General features: G+C 33.5%; 3 protein-coding genes across 5 annotated transcripts; 2 read left to right on the top strand and 1 right to left on the bottom strand.

Annotated features, from left to right (window-relative positions):
* The first annotated feature begins 2,675 nt into the window (after positions 1-2,675).
* Positions 2,676-8,282, top strand: LOC126673938 (uncharacterized). 2 transcript variants are annotated; one of them, XM_050368268.2, is made up of 10 exons: positions 2,676-2,890; positions 3,637-3,854; positions 4,189-4,316; positions 4,560-4,604; positions 4,686-4,739; positions 4,923-5,027; positions 5,127-5,330; positions 5,484-5,569; positions 6,276-7,306; positions 7,702-8,282. In XM_050368268.2, the coding sequence occupies exons 2-10, from the start codon at positions 3,671-3,673 to the stop codon at positions 7,971-7,973; spliced, it is 2,109 nt and encodes a 702-aa protein (XP_050224225.1). In that variant the 5' UTR covers positions 2,676-2,890; positions 3,637-3,670; the 3' UTR covers positions 7,974-8,282. The 2 variants fall into 2 exon arrangements, with proteins under 2 accessions (XP_050224225.1, XP_050224224.1); XM_050368267.2 differs by having other exon boundaries at positions 4,180-4,316.
* A 968-nt stretch (positions 8,283-9,250) lies between these two features.
* On the top strand, positions 9,251-10,253 carry LOC126671370 (uncharacterized). The gene has a single exon (XM_050365139.2). It carries the CDS (start codon positions 9,387-9,389, stop codon positions 10,137-10,139), a length of 753 nt encoding a protein of 250 aa, XP_050221096.1. The 5' UTR covers positions 9,251-9,386; the 3' UTR covers positions 10,140-10,253.
* Positions 10,254-10,780: 527 nt separating this feature from the next.
* LOC126674394 (SKP1-like protein 21) lies at positions 10,781-15,784 on the bottom strand. 2 transcript variants are annotated; one of them, XM_056105188.1, is made up of 10 exons: positions 15,499-15,784; positions 14,425-14,694; positions 13,801-14,022; positions 13,182-13,373; positions 12,993-13,103; positions 12,821-12,899; positions 12,519-12,622; positions 12,174-12,352; positions 11,839-11,972; positions 10,781-11,558 (listed from the first exon to the last, which is right to left on the bottom strand). In XM_056105188.1, the coding sequence occupies exons 2-10, from the start codon at positions 14,458-14,460 to the stop codon at positions 11,530-11,532; spliced, it is 1,086 nt and encodes a 361-aa protein (XP_055961163.1). In that variant the 5' UTR covers positions 14,461-14,694; positions 15,499-15,784; the 3' UTR covers positions 10,781-11,529. The 2 variants fall into 2 exon arrangements, with proteins under 2 accessions (XP_055961163.1, XP_050224797.1); XM_050368840.2 differs by having other exon boundaries at positions 10,781-11,546; positions 15,499-15,782.
* Between the last annotated feature and the right edge of the window lie 367 nt (positions 15,785-16,151).

Here is a 16,151-nt window from a genome sequence, read left to right as displayed (position 1 = left end):
TTGACATGTAGTTTACATCAATTTTACATTGAGTTTATATTAGATTTACATTCACTTGACATTGAGTCGACATTGAGTTGATATTAAGTTTAATTTATATTAAGTTTACATTTAGTTGATATTAGGTTTATATTGAGTTGACATTGAATCATCATTGAGTTTACATTGATTCGACGTTGAGTTGACATTAGATTTATATTGGGTTGACACTGAATCATCATTGAATTTACATTGATTTGACGTTAAGTTGACATTAATTTATAAAAATAATTGCAAAAAATCTTAAATAATTTACTTTCAATATACAATTAGTTTATTTTTCAAAGTATGAATTATAAAAAAATAATTTTACTATTATAATAAAAAATAATTTCATTTAAAATTTATAATAATTTATCAAAATATTTACTTTGAGTTGATATTTAGTGAACATTAAATTTACATTAAGTTGACATAAATTTATATTAAGTTCACATTAAGTTTACTTTGAGTTTATATTGAGTTGACATTGAGTTCATATTAAGTTTATATTCAGTTCATATTCAGTTCATATTGAGTTTATATTGAGTTGACATTGAGTTTACATTGATTCGACGTTGAGTTGACATTAGGTTTATATTGGGTTGACACTGAGTCATCATTGAGTTTACATTGATTCGACGTTGAGTTGACATTAAATTTACATAAATCATTGCGAAAAATCTTAAATAATATACTTTCATTATACAATTAGTTTATTTTTAAAAGTATGAATTATAAAAAAATAATTTTACTATTATAATAAAAAAAAATTCATTTAAAATTTATAATTATTTATCAAAATATTTACTTTGAGTTGATATTTAGTGAACATTAAATTTACATTAAGTTGACATAAATTTATATTAAGTTCACATTAAGTTTACTTTGAGTTTATATTAAGTTGACATTGAGTTCATATTAAGTTTATATTCAGTTCATTTATTTTAAATTTACTTTCGACTCATGTCAATAAAATCTTAGATAGTTTGCTTTTAAATTACTATTACTTTATTTGTCATTTTATAAATTATTTTTAATAGTATAAATAATAAAGTTAACATTAAGTTGTCATTGAGTTGACATTAAGTCGTTATTAGGTTTATATTGAATTTTTGCCCACCATGGCGGGTCCCACCACCACGTATCCGACCACGACCACCTCGGGTTTGACCAACAAACCATTATATTTTTTAATTTTAACAAGTGAAATATCTTACTAGTCTTACTCATATTAATAAAGAGTGTAAAATATAAATATATGTATATTTTATATTTTTACTGTGCAAATATTTATTAAATAAATTAAATTAGACTTATTTAATAGTAACTTTAATTTAAACTGATATTTAGTTTATATTTAATTTATACTATAAAAATAATTTCATTCTAATAAATTTATAATCAGATGTATATAATATATATATACATTATAGAGCAAATGTTGACAGCAATAAACCTTTGCCTTAATGGCAAAGCACTTGGTCATTCTTGTAAGAGGTCAAGGGTTCAAATCTCCCTTAACCCTAATATGATGTTTTATTTAATTTTTAATTATTAAACAAGTATTGGTCCAACCATTAAAAATGGCCAGACCACCAACCATTGGTGGTCCGACCGGCGTTCACCAGCATTGGTCTGTCCGTTGACCGCGGTGGTCCGGCCGTTGACCGGCCAATAATGGTCTGACCGGTGGTGGTTCGGTTAGAATTGGCCGGTTTATGTAAAATGAGGAGAAATTATTAGGTGTAATGAAAATACAATAGGTAAAATACACCATAAGGATAAAATAGTAATCACAACTACTAAAAGGTAGGGATGAAAAGAATCTTTTAAAATTGAGGGTTTTTTGCAAAAAAAAAAAAGTTGGGTGATTTATACAAAATTTTGAGTTTTTGGGTGATTTGGTGTAATTTTCTCTAATTTTTATTATATATTAATTATGTTTTGTATAATATATTTAGTATATATATATATATAATAATTTTTTTGTTGATTAGTTTCTTCTATGATTTTATCTAGTATTGTAAATAAAATCATAAATAATAATTATTGTTATTTGTGTCTTTATTTTATTTAATACCAAATAGTTGTTTTAAGGAAAAATTACAAAATTATCCAATATAACTCTTACTTCTTAATAATATGTTTTATCGCAAAAAAATCTTTACCTTAAAAATAAAAAACAATACAATTTTTTAAACTTCCTACAAAAAATACATTGCACATACATATTATATACCTCAAATATACATCACTAATACATTTTTGATCCACCTTTTATAAAAAGCATACAAAGGGAAAAATATTTGGATATAAATTAAAAATATGAAGTGTACATTTAGATTCAGTAGAAATATGAATTTGTTTTAGAAAAAATATATATTTAATTTTGTTTATAGGCTATTTTTATAATTTTTCATTTTAAATATAAAAATAGTAAAAAAAACTTGTTGCATAAATGATTACAAAGTAGGCTGCAAGCCCAATGATTATAGTAGACTTGGTTAGCTTCTCTTGCTAGAGCTGGGCCTATTGGGCTTTCAGACCATGCGATCCAAAAAGCACCCGTGAATCTACTACCAACAAAATTATGGGGTAATATTGTATTTTCAGTTTTAAACAGTATAATTACAACTTTTCCAATTCATTACAAACATATGTAATGTATAAAGAAGTTTCCCTTCCTTTTTATTACCTTTTGTTTAAGTAAACTTATTTCCTTCTTGGCCGATCAACTTTCTCGCGGCGATTTTCTCGCTCTCCAAACACTCCTCAATTTTCGTTCACTGCAAAATCCCTTCGATCCATTCAGATTCTAATCTGTCCTAACGCCGATCTCCTCCTTTATTTTGTTTCCCGCACTCTACTGGTACAACTTTTCACATAGCCGATCACTTCACTCTCTTGTTTTAAAAATTTATATGAACTATCATCTAAATAATCGTAGATCATGTCCAACGAGCTTCCTTATATGAACTGTTCTGCTTGAGATAGTTTTTAATTTTTGTTTATTTGAATTTTTCAATTATATATACAATGTGAATTTGCCTCTGTATGTTAATTATCAGTATTTAATGTAGGTTTTTTGCTGTGCTAATTATTGTGATTTCGTATGTTATTTTATTGTAATTTATAGAATTGTGCTTGCTTAGTAAATTCATTTTATGTTGAGCTCTAACTATGCTGGATAGTTCATTTGGTTTGACGGAATTCGACATTAATTGATCTGGTTTTATTTCGGAAAGTTTATTCGTATTTATGGAACTCACTATGTTTAGAATGTGCAATAGTTTGCTAAAATGTTGCTGAATAGGTTAATTTATGTTTATGGCTGTGGCATGCTATTAGTTGAACTGTGTTTTACATTCTTTGAATTTACTGTACAATTAATTCATTTTCTTTTTCAAGCAATATACGGAATAGAAGGGAAACGAAGAGTGTGTTTCTATATATATATATATATATATATATATATATATCTTTTTCAAGCAATATACGGAATAGAAGGGAAACGAAGAGTGTGTTTATATATATATATATATATATATATATATATATATTCATCTTGTGCTTGTTTATAATATCGATATTGGTCTTTTGTACCGTGGTTTTCAGGGAATTGTTGACTTGAGATTTTCAGGGAGCATAAATGCCAGTTCCGAAACTAAAGGCCTCGCACCATGCAGATGTGATGAAATTAGAGGAGGGAAATGATGCTCTGGATTCAGTGATAAGGCAAGCAATTGGAAAAGACTCCTCTCTTTCTTTCTCAAGGGCTGGTAATAATCCAGTACAGTGGTTCCAATTACTCCAAGCTCTAGATCAGCAGCAAGGTACTTACTAGTTCTTCTGTGATTCTAAAGTATCTATTTTAAAGTAATAGTAGAAATCATCTCAAAAAGGTGTCTCGGTCTGAATAATGATGTCGACATCTTAGCATTTGTGGTCTATCAATAAACAGAACAAGCATAGCGCTTCTGCACAGATATATTGCCGACACATATTGTCTTTTTGCTTACATTAATGGTGAATGAATAACGTGTATTTTTCTTACTCGGTGTTTCCTTGGTCATGGTTATCTTACTCAGTTTTTCCTTTATGAATTGGCCTTATTTGATGTGAACCCATGCATTTGGTTTTTAATGCTCATTCTCTCAGATGCCGCAGGTTGGCCTTTGCTTACTCCTTTGAAGGTGCAAATGCAGAAGTGTGACAAGTGTTCCCGAGAATTTTGCTCACCAATTAATTATAGAAGGCATATGCGTGTGCACCATCGGTTGAAAAAGCTTGATAAGGTTTCTTTTCTTTCTTTGAATGGACTTTTAGCTTAATTTGCATGGGTTTTTTTATTTCTTTGTCTTTTTCGCAATACCTTTTCAAGAATATTGAAACTTGAAAATCTGATTGACAGATGTTAACTTGATTTCTAGCTCTGTTGATTCAGATATGATTTAGTATTCATTGCTTCTTTAACTTCCTTTATTGTGTTTTATATCTTTTAGTATCATTTCTAAAAGTTTCTTTTCACATTTTTTTAGGACACAACCAAAAATAGGGAACTCTTGGGAATCTTTTGGGACAAGGTAATTAAACTATGCAACTATTGTAATTTGGTTAGAAGCCTTGCACTTTTATTATCATGCTCAGGGCTTGTGTTTTTGCAGCTCTCTGATGATGAGGCCAAGGAGATATTATCTTTCCAGGATGTCGCATTACAGGTACATTATTCTGTTACCAGCATGGTATATCTGTTAGTTTCCTTCGTTGTACGAATCTGGAAGATGGATGTACTCATTTAGGGCCCACCATCACCAAATTCAGTGGCATAAATTTTTTAATACGATTTGTTTTGTTAATGGCTATTTTATAAATATTCTTTAATTGTCATAATTACATACTAGGAAGTTCCAGGGTCTTCAATTTTGGCGTCATTGTCAAATCTTATCCGGAAACCTGTTCTTTCCTCCCTTCCACAATATTATTTGAGAGCTGGTTTTTCCCTTTTGGTAAGAGGTTATCCCTTTCTATGTTCATTGTTTAATCTAATTGATTCATTTAGCTCCATTTTCATTTGCTAAGCATATGATTTATCAAATTCTCCACAGGATATGATTCAAGCTAAGCCTTCCAGTTTTCCTTTGTCTTCTGTCAAACTATTCAGCATTCTTGACGATGCAAGTGAACGAATGTTCCTTTGTGGAGCAATTGAATCGATGCAAAAATATATTTTTGATGGGGAAGCTGGGAAGGTTGGCCTTGAAGCAAAAAATGTAGTTGCTTTCACAAGCTATCTAGTGGAACAGAAACTGGTAATTTTTCCTTCATCTTCATTCTTTCAAGGGCTAGGTACTTTAACTCGTTAATTTTTTGGGATAAGTGCTTACATTGTTCATGTATTGCCTGCTCTTGCGGATGTTTTGTTCCATACACTTGATCTTAATATACTCTGTTTATGCTTTCAGGTTAAAGTATGGCTTGCTGACAAGGATGCTGAAGCTTTAAGATGCCAAAAGTTGCTGGTTGAAGAGGAAGAAGCTGCACAGATAAGGTGCATTTTGTGTCAGTTGACTTCATATCTATTTCATCAGTTTGCTGTATTTATATTATGGTGAATAACATATGTGATGACTTAACCCTGAATAATTACTATCCGGATGGAGATGGATTATTGATTTTGGGTGTACGCTGCTCATGTAAGGTTAGCTTTTAAGGTGGCAAAGCAAGAGAAGCAGCGGGTACTGTTTGTCATAAAAAAATGAACTTTTGATTTGCATTGGAACTGAATCCTCATTTTTTCATGAGAATTACTATTTACCTAAATGCTGTAATATGTACGGGTAACGTGATTGATGAGATGGCAGCTGTGGCAAATATAAGCATCTGAACATGAAAGCTCGTAGACTTTGAGCTGCTGGGAAAAGTTTCCCTAAAATTATTTGAAGCATTAGATATTAGGAAAATCAACAACATATGGAGCACAATAAAATCCCTAATCCTGTTAATTTGTCATTCTAAAACTTTTTCATTCAGTTCCGTAGGAATCGATGTTAGGAAGATAAAAACTGCTGTTTTTTTATCTTCTAGCATTGGTTGATGCTCTTGCTTGTATTCTAAAAAATTGAAAATTTGCTTTGCAACTATTTGACTCTCAAACTTTCTTTGTCAGTGGGATGAGTCATTTGGGAAAACAGTTGAGCCTTCAATTTCCTTGTCTGAGCTTATTTTTTTACCTTACTTTGCCCAAAATTCTGCAGACATGCTCAGATCTTGGAAAGGAAGAGACAGAAAAAGCTCCGGCTGAAAGAACAAAAAACTAAGGAGCTAAGGCAAGGGCAGGCAGATCTTATGGAGCGAGTTGACGACACATTTGAGGCGGTAGCTTCAGCTGATGAACCCTGTCAATTAGCTACATCTGAATCTGATACTAATATGCACAGTGTTACACTGCCAGATCGCCATCCTTCATCTCTTGAGCCTTTCCAATTTCCTTGCACGATTGAAGATGTGGATTTGGAACTGCAGGCTGGACCTGACACTGGAAACAGTGATCCTGGCACCAGTCATATTGTTGAACATAGGATACAAAGAAATAGCTACAGACACAGAGCTTCTCGATTTCACTTGTCTCCAAAGTCACATAGGAATCATGTCCCAAATGGTTTCCATGCAAGTCGCAGTAAACAAGCTCCAAAATTTGGCATGGTGCAGAAGCATGGAAGTCACAGAGACTTGAAATCTCTGCCTGCAATCAATGGCAATAGAAAATGGAGCCGAAAACCTAAATCGGGGAATGCTGTGAAAAGTAGAGTACATAAAGAAGTAGTAAGCCAACCAGATCCGGATAAAAAACATGAGGTTCTGATTGGATCTATATCAGTTACACTTGGAAACTGCAACGAACAAGAGGGTAACAACTTTGATGGGGCCAGGGGTGATTGTCTGCCAGAGCATCAAATGCCAAAAAAATCCAATGTTCAGGACAAGCATAATAGGCCTGATTCTTCTCATAGTAACACAAATCGGTCTACAGTAAAACTTTGGAGGCCTGTGAGTAGAAACGGAAGCAAAGGCTTGACTCAAGTTGAAAATATTGATAGAGAATCTCGAAGTGATAGGCCTGTTGTTAACGATGGTAATCAATCCAGTGAAAACTGTCAAAGTTTGTTTTCTGTCGATGATAATTATGATAGGGCAGAGAATAATAGCTCTTCACTTCCGCAAGAGAGTCCGCATCCAGGAGGCTTGCTGTTCTCATGCCAAGCAGCAAAAGCATTTCTCATGGAGAGTAAGTTTAATTTTATCTAGGGTTATTTACATATAAATTTACGGACTATACACATTTTTACAATTGAATCACATTTTGTAAAAGTTGGTAAATGCATACACGTTGCTTGGCAAATCAATACACCAATTAGAAGTTTGCTTTATGATTGCTGATGTGGAAGCCGGATTTTGAAGACGCGGCCAACTCTGGCTTTCCATCATTAATTTTCAATCGATGTATCGAAGTGCAGGAACTGGTGTATATATTTACTAACTTTTGTAATACGTGATAGATTATAAAAACGTGTATTATTTGTGAATTTATATCTAAATAATCCTATTAGCTGTACACATGATAATCCATTTCCTGCAGTCAGACGTCTAAATTATGTTTGCTCGACTTTTGTATGCACACAGGGTGGAAGGAAGCCATTGCCGATAAACATGTCACTTTGGTTCTATCTCCAGACTCGGAATACGTGGAGATTCAAAGTGACTGTCTAGTAGATATAGACCAGTCATCAGATATTAAAAATCGGAGTCTACTTGGCAATAATACAGAGAATCAGTCAGTTGATGCGGGGACGCTCGAGTCTTCCGCCAGCAATGGAGGTAAAGGAAAATTCAGAACAAAGCCCGAGAAAGGTGTAAAGTTGAAGTATATACCGAAGCAGAGAGGTCTCCCGTAATAAAGATGGAGACGGGATTTTTCTCCCTTTTTTTGTTATACAAATGTGCACAGTTTAATGGGTATTACATTCTTAGCAGAGGTTCCAGTTTTACTGAAGGTCTTCTGTCCAAAATTTTAAGAAAGATTGTGAGAAAATACAATAGTTGCATAGTTTGATTAGTGCAATACTTTTTTGGAGCAAGGGTTCAATTTTTTTGATTCTGTAATAAGTATGGTTTTCTAGGTATGGCTTAAGTGTGTCCTTGCAATTTTTTGATTTAGTATATTGGCCAATTTTATCAGAAAGAAGAATGTGGTTTGGCTATCATCTAAATTTCTTACTATTGCAATTTGCAAGAACATTGAGCTGCTGCTGCTGGTGGTTTTAATTGTTAATTATTACTATTATGCATTGCTTACAGTATTTAACTATATCAATTTGTGGGGTAATTTACTCTCAGTATCCCGAACTATTTAGCTGTCCATACTGTTGTAATTGTGATGCAGGGACGTTTATATAGGGGAGAATAGCAAATTGTTGAACATGTAAGTCTTTTTTTTATCGTTGGAAATGAAAATGGAAGCGCCTGTGTGAGAGTAATTGAATGTACAACATCAGCAAAATATCTGCCGAGCGTTAATACCATTTAAGCTATAGTTCACTGGTACAACCAAGTCTTTATGACTATTTTGAAGCAAAAATACGCCCAATGTTTTAAAATTGGCTCAAAAAATTACCCCGCTGTAAACAAAAGTGAAACATTCGTTAATTTGTACACTTTTGAATGTAAACAGCATATGATGTCTAAAAATTAGTTTTCTTTCTTATTTATTTAAAGCTAAACACATCTAGAAACCCTTATATTATATCATTTTTGTTTAAGAAGTCCTTATAATATTTTTTTGTTTTTTCGATTTCTTTATTTACATAATTTTTGATTTTCAGGTCCTTTTTAGTTTTCTCCAATCTCTCTACTTACAATTTTTTGTTCTTTCCATTCCACAAAAGGACCTGAAAATTGAAATTTTGCCAAATACAGGAACCCAAACGTAAACAACCTTTGAGTTAGGGGTTTTTCGAATAAAATTGGTAAAATAGAGGAGTCTCTGTATGGATTTTACCGTTACTTAACTAAAAATTAAATTCATACCTAGTACCGTCGGTCAGAACCAAGACTTTTTACATCTGAGTCTCAGACACAACCGAATGTAACGGCTTATAAACGGTTGACCAGACCTTACGGATAACAAAATCTCAGCCTCACACATTACATAAAGCCACGTAACACATCTCGAACTCCTCAGAATCCACCACTTGTCTTCTTCACAACCTAGTACTTCCCCATCACCAAAACCTCTTCAAAACATCCCCAACTCCGATCATAACCTTAAAAACACCCAACTCATCAAACTCTCCAAAACAAACCAAACAATGTCAGGCGGAGTCGGTCCAACCTGTAATGACATAGGTCTTCCAAGAGAACAAGAACAAGAACAAAAACTCCACGAAGACCTAACTTCCCTGAAAAAATCTCAACACTCTTCCCCATCAAAAAAAGCTGCCTTCTTCAGCTTCACCCAGTTAAACTCCTTAGCTGTGATCATCGTCCTCGCCGCGAGCGGCATGGTAAGCTTCCAAGACTTCGCTTTCGTTGTCTTCTCCATGTTTTACGTTTACTTCATCTCCAAGTTTGCATTTCCTCGTCTTGAGCCATCAAATAATTCTCCAGTTTTTGACTTCAAAAACAAGATTTTGAAACTTTACGTCTTAACCGGCGCAGTAATCGGGTTATTTCTCCCCATAGCTTATATTTTTGAAGGGATTTTTGAGGGTGATAAGGAGGGGATTAGGGGGGCAGCGCCCCATGTGTTTTTACTAGCGAGTCAGGTTTTTATGGAAGGAGTGGCGTTTTCTGATAAGTTTGCATTACCTGTGAGGGTATTTGTGCCTGTTTTTTATAATTCGAGGAGGATTTTTACTATTGTGGAATGGTTGAGGAGTGAAATGTCTGTGAAAGTTGATGAGAAGTATAGAGGATCTGCCGAGAGATTGTATGTTGGAAGAGCTCTTGCTTTGGCTAATATGGCGTTTTGGTGCTTCAATCTTTTTGGGTTTTTGTTGCCTGTTTATCTTCCTAAAGCTTTTAAGAAGTATTACTCTTCTGGTTATAAGGTTAAAGATTAATGTTTTTTCTTCTTCTTTTGGGGTGTAAGTTTGTGAAAAAGAAAAAAAGGAAATAGTAGAATAAAATGTTTGCTTGTACTAATTACTTTATGTTTAACATTTTAAGTTCATAAACATTTTTCTTGTAGGCCTTGGTGACATGCTTGTACAGTATAGGAATGATTAGGATTATGCAAATATCAAATCGAACCGGTTTGATTATTATATAAATAATAAAAAAAAAATTAAGCTCAATTGAAAGAAAAAAAATTGACCTAAGCAATTGATCGAGTAAAGTGGATGTATAAATAAAAAAATGAATATAAAATCAAGCTCAATTGAAAAAAAAAGACCTAAGCAATTGATCGAGTTAAGTGGATTTGAGAAATTATTGGAAATTTAATTTAATTTACTTTCTCTGAAAAAAAAAAAATTCGTTTGTTTAGCAAAAGAAAAAGGAACTAAATGAAAATCTATATGGTAGTAAATAATTGTTCATATGACCGTAAAAAGTTATGTAACACCCAATTTCTCAGTTGCTATATAAAGAATTATTGACTGAAATTGCAATAGCAACTTCATATTTTCGGAATATTTTTGGAAAAAATGAAACGAATCAAAAATCTACAGAACATATAAATAACCATAAACTTTTTTAATCCAACCATAAACTTTTTTAATCCAACAATCTCATTCTAATAAAGGATTCGTTTATAACAAATATGAAAGCCGCAGTGTCAAGATAAAAAATAAGCATGCATTTTTATAACATCATATGCTTATTTGTTGTTCCTAAGCTGCCATGAATACCAGATTACAAAAACAGAATCTCCGCTTTCTTACACTTCTATTCGAATCACAACGTCAAATTACAAAAGTTGTGTTAATCCTCAACCCGGAATTTCTTTCCACCTGACTTTTCCAGAAAGCAAGCCAAATCTTCAATAAATGGCTATCCAAAAACCAGCTATATAATCTACCTAGAGGGATTCTATGAACAAGCCATATGAAAATAAGCAATGCTGTTCGTGCGGCAAAAGAAATCCAAGAGAAAATCTGTGAAAGAAATAACTTCCAGATTGTACAGGAGCTCGCTGACGAGAATGCCTGAAACTCACTAACAACTACCTCAAGAAAATGAAATGAAGACAAATGAGCAAATTGTGCTCTAATTGTCTCTTGTGACTTGTTTTTATTTTCATTTTCAAACACTTCTCCAACTGTAATACAGGACGCTGAGAAAGAATGTAGCACTTCGGTGATGGTCTTACAGACAAAAATACTCACATGCAGTCTACACCAAATAGCAGTGTCGGTTCTTCTGGCATCTAACACCAGCCAGCAGCAGGCAGTTTCTTCACTAAACCACTCGTGTTGCTAAAAATTCTCACGGGAAGATTTTCTCTTCACATTATCTTCGATCCAAACCTGTTTCAAAATCTAATATCGCATCAAGCATATTGGACAGAAAAAATAATAGGCGCACAAAATATCCTTAATACCATCTAGATCATCAACTTAAAGACAACCTTATGCTTGTTTAAAGCAGCATGGTGAATTTGGTGCTGTCTAACTAACTAACTAACTAACTGAATCTGAAATCTTATCAAACATCTCTGAGCCCTCAACTCAATGATCCAAAACAAAGGAGAAAAATAGAAGAAAGAAGAAAATGCCAAAGGCCATGACTAGAATATATCAAGCCTACAAAAGAACCTACCTGAATATCTACGTAAAGATCCATTCCCATTGATGGATAATGGAACTAACTTTCTCTCTTGGCCCAAAGATAGAATTTCCTGCATCCTTTCTGGCCAATCTGAATTTAATCTACGAGCGAAGTCCTCGACTTCCCTGAATCAAGAAAAAAAATGTTGCAATTCAAATAACATCTGCTACAATGAAATAAAGAATGACCAAAAAAAAACTGTGACGCGCAGCACCCAGCTATTTAAAGTGATGATAGACATCCTCCTCTTCCAAATGATAATACTCGCGGCAAGATATTATGAAAGTCATTGTTCATATCTAGAGACTGAATTATATAAAACTAACCTGTCAAGTTCCTCCTTCATTGCAGGATCTAAATCATCATCAATGTCACCATCATCAAATTCAAGCTTAGGTGAAAGTGAGGCAGCTCCAGACTCCTGCAACTTTGAATTTTTACTAGGAGAGGCTACCATATCTTTAACCTCTCCATTATGGCAAGTAGACGGGCAACAATCTGTCTCCTGAAATGAACCGCAATAAGATAATGAGTAGAGAAAACAAAAGTAGGAGTTGATCATAGGAACTTCTTCGTGCAAATGCATAAACTTAAAACAGAGACCACGCACAATGAAAGTTCTCACAATTTCACGCACGAATGTTAAACAGATGCACAATAAATATGCCCACCTCATTATGATTATCATTTATGTTACTCGAAGAAGACTCCTTTGATTGGTCTTTTCTTCTACGATTCTTCTTTTTATTCTTACTCATTCTGCTACATTTTGATTCTGAAAAGAGAAGATAAATTTTCAAGATCAACAATTAAATAGGACACCATGAACAATTCCCAGTAGCCATAAAATGGACATATAAATTTACTATAAAATTTGAACTGAATGAACAAACAGAATGCTATCTAGTTGGTAAGAGGAGAATCAAAAACCATTCTGTCATCACATGCTAAAATCAATAGTTTTCTGGCATACCTCCATCTGCACCATTTATAAATGACAAAAGATCATCAACTGATCGTTCATCGACTTGCTCCTCCTCAACCTCAGTATTCTGCACAGGTCTAAAAGAATTCAGCATAATGATACAATTGAATCCAATCATAAAATCAGGTGTGGCTACAAACACAAGCAAAAGAGCAACCACCTTCAATTTCTCCCGTTCTTTCAATTCCTTCCTCTTTCTTGCGTATAAGCGATTTAGAAGCCGAATCCGTGGATCATCAGTTATGTTTCTAAGAGGTTCCAATTTCTCTTCCTGCAAAAACAAGTCCCAGGTGAAAAAGTATTGTCATGAGTAAATGGAAGAAAGCATCAAGTTTTGTCCGCGACAAACCTCTGTGAGGTCATCAGGTAAATGAAAAGTCTCACGTATCTCCTCAGGAGTTTTCCCTTCAATAATTCGAGCAAGTGCACGACTGGTGAGATCAACTAAAGGCTTTAACTGGAGGCTATCGGCAGCAGATGTCAATTCACATAATCTTTTTGTATCCATTCGAATAAATTTTTCATCAAAAGTTTTGCGCTCCTAGACATAAGAACAAGCAAGCATGGTAAATAATAACAGTCAGATAAATCATCTACATTTCAAATTCGTATAGTCACCCCTAGCCTTACTGTTATCAAACAAATGTGCTAAAAATTGATCTTCTTAAAACCTCGCATGAGGTTATACACTACTGTTGAAGCTGCTGACAAACAGCACCATCTTAAAGTTGTTAATTAGAGGCCAGAAAAAATTGATATTAAGACAATTAACATGTGACATATTTAGATTATATATATGAACTCCAAAACAGTATAACAACACTTTTAATTAAACTGTAATTTCTTGAAGCATCTAAAAGGGTGACACTGAGAAAGGCAGTTTCCAACTTCACCGCCAAACAGACTGGTAATTTAATAGGAATAAATTATCCAAGTAGAGTAAAAGAAAGGCATTAAAAAAATCAGACCTTATTAGACCGACCAGGTACTTGATGAAATCGGCAATAATCAAGTATTAAGCCCAAGATAGCAGGATTCACTCTTTGAGGAAGTGATATAGCATAGTTCTTGGAAGACCCCATGCCTGTTTGAAGAATTTCTCGGCATATCATGGGGCAAAACATGGCGACCTCTTCTTCTACTTGTTGGATTGAGCCATCAGCAGTTTGGAGCCAAATGTACGACTTCATCTTAAAACCCAACACCAAGTAGATAGATATAAGCAAATGATGAATTACATTTGAAGCCAAAGGCTAGAAAGGTAAAGCTGGCAAGCAACTATCATTTTAATCTTATCCTAGAATAAGAGAAAACAAACCCTGAAATCGATATTTTAGAACAAATCCGCTTGTCTAATTTCTGGTAACATAATAATCACGTCTACATTAACTGTTACAACTTACAACTGCTTCAAACGGACATAATAGCAAATAAACTAATCTCGTAACCAACAAATTGCCCACAATTTACATACATAACCAACAAACAGAAAGTTCAAGAAAGAAATAAGCTCATTTATATTCTAGTCAAGTAAAAGCAACTACGCATGAAATTAGTTAAAACAAATATTACTGGAATACTATTAGAAGTACCTCGGGTTTTACTACCGCCATACTACTTTCTGACATCTGATGACAACTACAAAAACTTCTTAAGGAGTGTAAGAGATGTGAGCGACCCTGCGCCTATAGTTTCAAAAACAAGGAGGAAACAACAAAACTACAGTCTGCTTCTTGTTCAAAAGGTTTACTTTGCTTGCGTATAAACTCTTTATCAGTGCTTCCAAAACTGACACTTTATCATATCCTGATGGCAAAAGTATCAGCATTCTTATACAGAAAGCTTCCTCAGATCTCGTCACTCTACAAGAATTTAACACAAAAATAAAACAACCAAACTTGCATGAGATATTTATACAAGAAACCAAGCAAACTCAGCACGGCATAAATACATTTCTACAAAATTTAACAGCAATCAAAATCTCTCCAATCTGCTATCTTATATATTTATCCATGAAAGCGGTCACCAAGCCAAGATAATGAGGAAAAACTTCAAGTTACCAAAGCTTATCTATATTCTATGGAGGATGAAATAACACCAAAAATTAAACAAATTGACGTTCCAAATATCCATACTTCTTGCACTTTATGCGTCAGTACTGCTTTCATGTTAACTATTATTTCAATATGGAGCTATGAAGCATCTTCCTAGGAGTGCGTAAACATGTGTAACATTTCCTAGGAGTGCATAAGCATGTGCGACAGTTCAGGGACACGCGATAAGCCAGGATACATATCCAAAACGCCAAAATAAGCGTCTCACACATCGGAAACACGACGGGGACATGGCAGTTTAAAGTTCTTGCAACTTTGGGGGATTTTTACATAATATGGGGGTCTTTCTAAACGTAATATGCCAAAGTAGACAACAAAATCTTCTATAATACTAAAAAAAATGAAGATAAGCAAATAAATGGAGGCTTAAATGACAGAATTATTAAAAATTGGACAAAAATCATCAGAAATGAAATGAAATGTAAATTAAAAAAACTTCAATCATGAAAAAAAAATCACCAAATTAAAACAATTAACATAAAATAGTAAGTCAATTAAAAGCATAGTGTCTAAACAAAAGTAGATAAACATTTAGGACATGAAATTAGATACCTTAGAAATGAAATGAAACCAAAATTGAGTTGTGAGTTTGAAGGCAGACAAATTAAGGTTTGGTCGGAGTGGGTTAAGTCGGGTTTGGTTTGGGTTGCTCCGTTTGTGTTTGGGGTTCGGTTTTCTGTTGCTGTGTTTCTTCGCTTTCTCTCTCTGTGTCTTGCGATAATGTGTCTGCTGCGGTTTGAGGTCCGCACGTGACTCCTATCGGAGATGAGGCTGTCGTCGCACGTGTGGGTGGTTAGGGTTTGTTCGCCTTCAAATTAGATTTTTTATTTTCTGATTCCTGTTTTTTTTTTTTTTTTTCAGTTCTTGGGTTGGATCTTCAGTCGGATATTTCGGGTAGTTGGTTGGGTTTTCACTCACAATTGGGCCTTTAACTTTAAATTTGATCCATTTCAGATGGTATATGGATATTATCCAATAAGCATAGGATCATAAAAGAAAAAAATGTAATTCTTTTAACTAAAAATATTATAGCTAGAAGTTTCTCAAATTTTAATATGAATTATTTTTTATAGAGAAAATTCAATTTATCCACTATTACTATTGAACAAAATAACAATCACTTTTATTTAATAATAAAATAGACTAAAAAGATAACTATTAAAAAGTTTATAACATATTGTTTTTCAATCACACACACATATATA

The sequence above is a fragment of the Mercurialis annua genome, linkage group LG3 (assembly GCF_937616625.2).
Source record: "Mercurialis annua linkage group LG3, ddMerAnnu1.2, whole genome shotgun sequence".
Lineage (NCBI taxonomy): Eukaryota > Viridiplantae > Streptophyta > Magnoliopsida > Malpighiales > Euphorbiaceae > Mercurialis > Mercurialis annua.
This window is presented reverse-complemented; position numbering and strand designations above follow the sequence as displayed.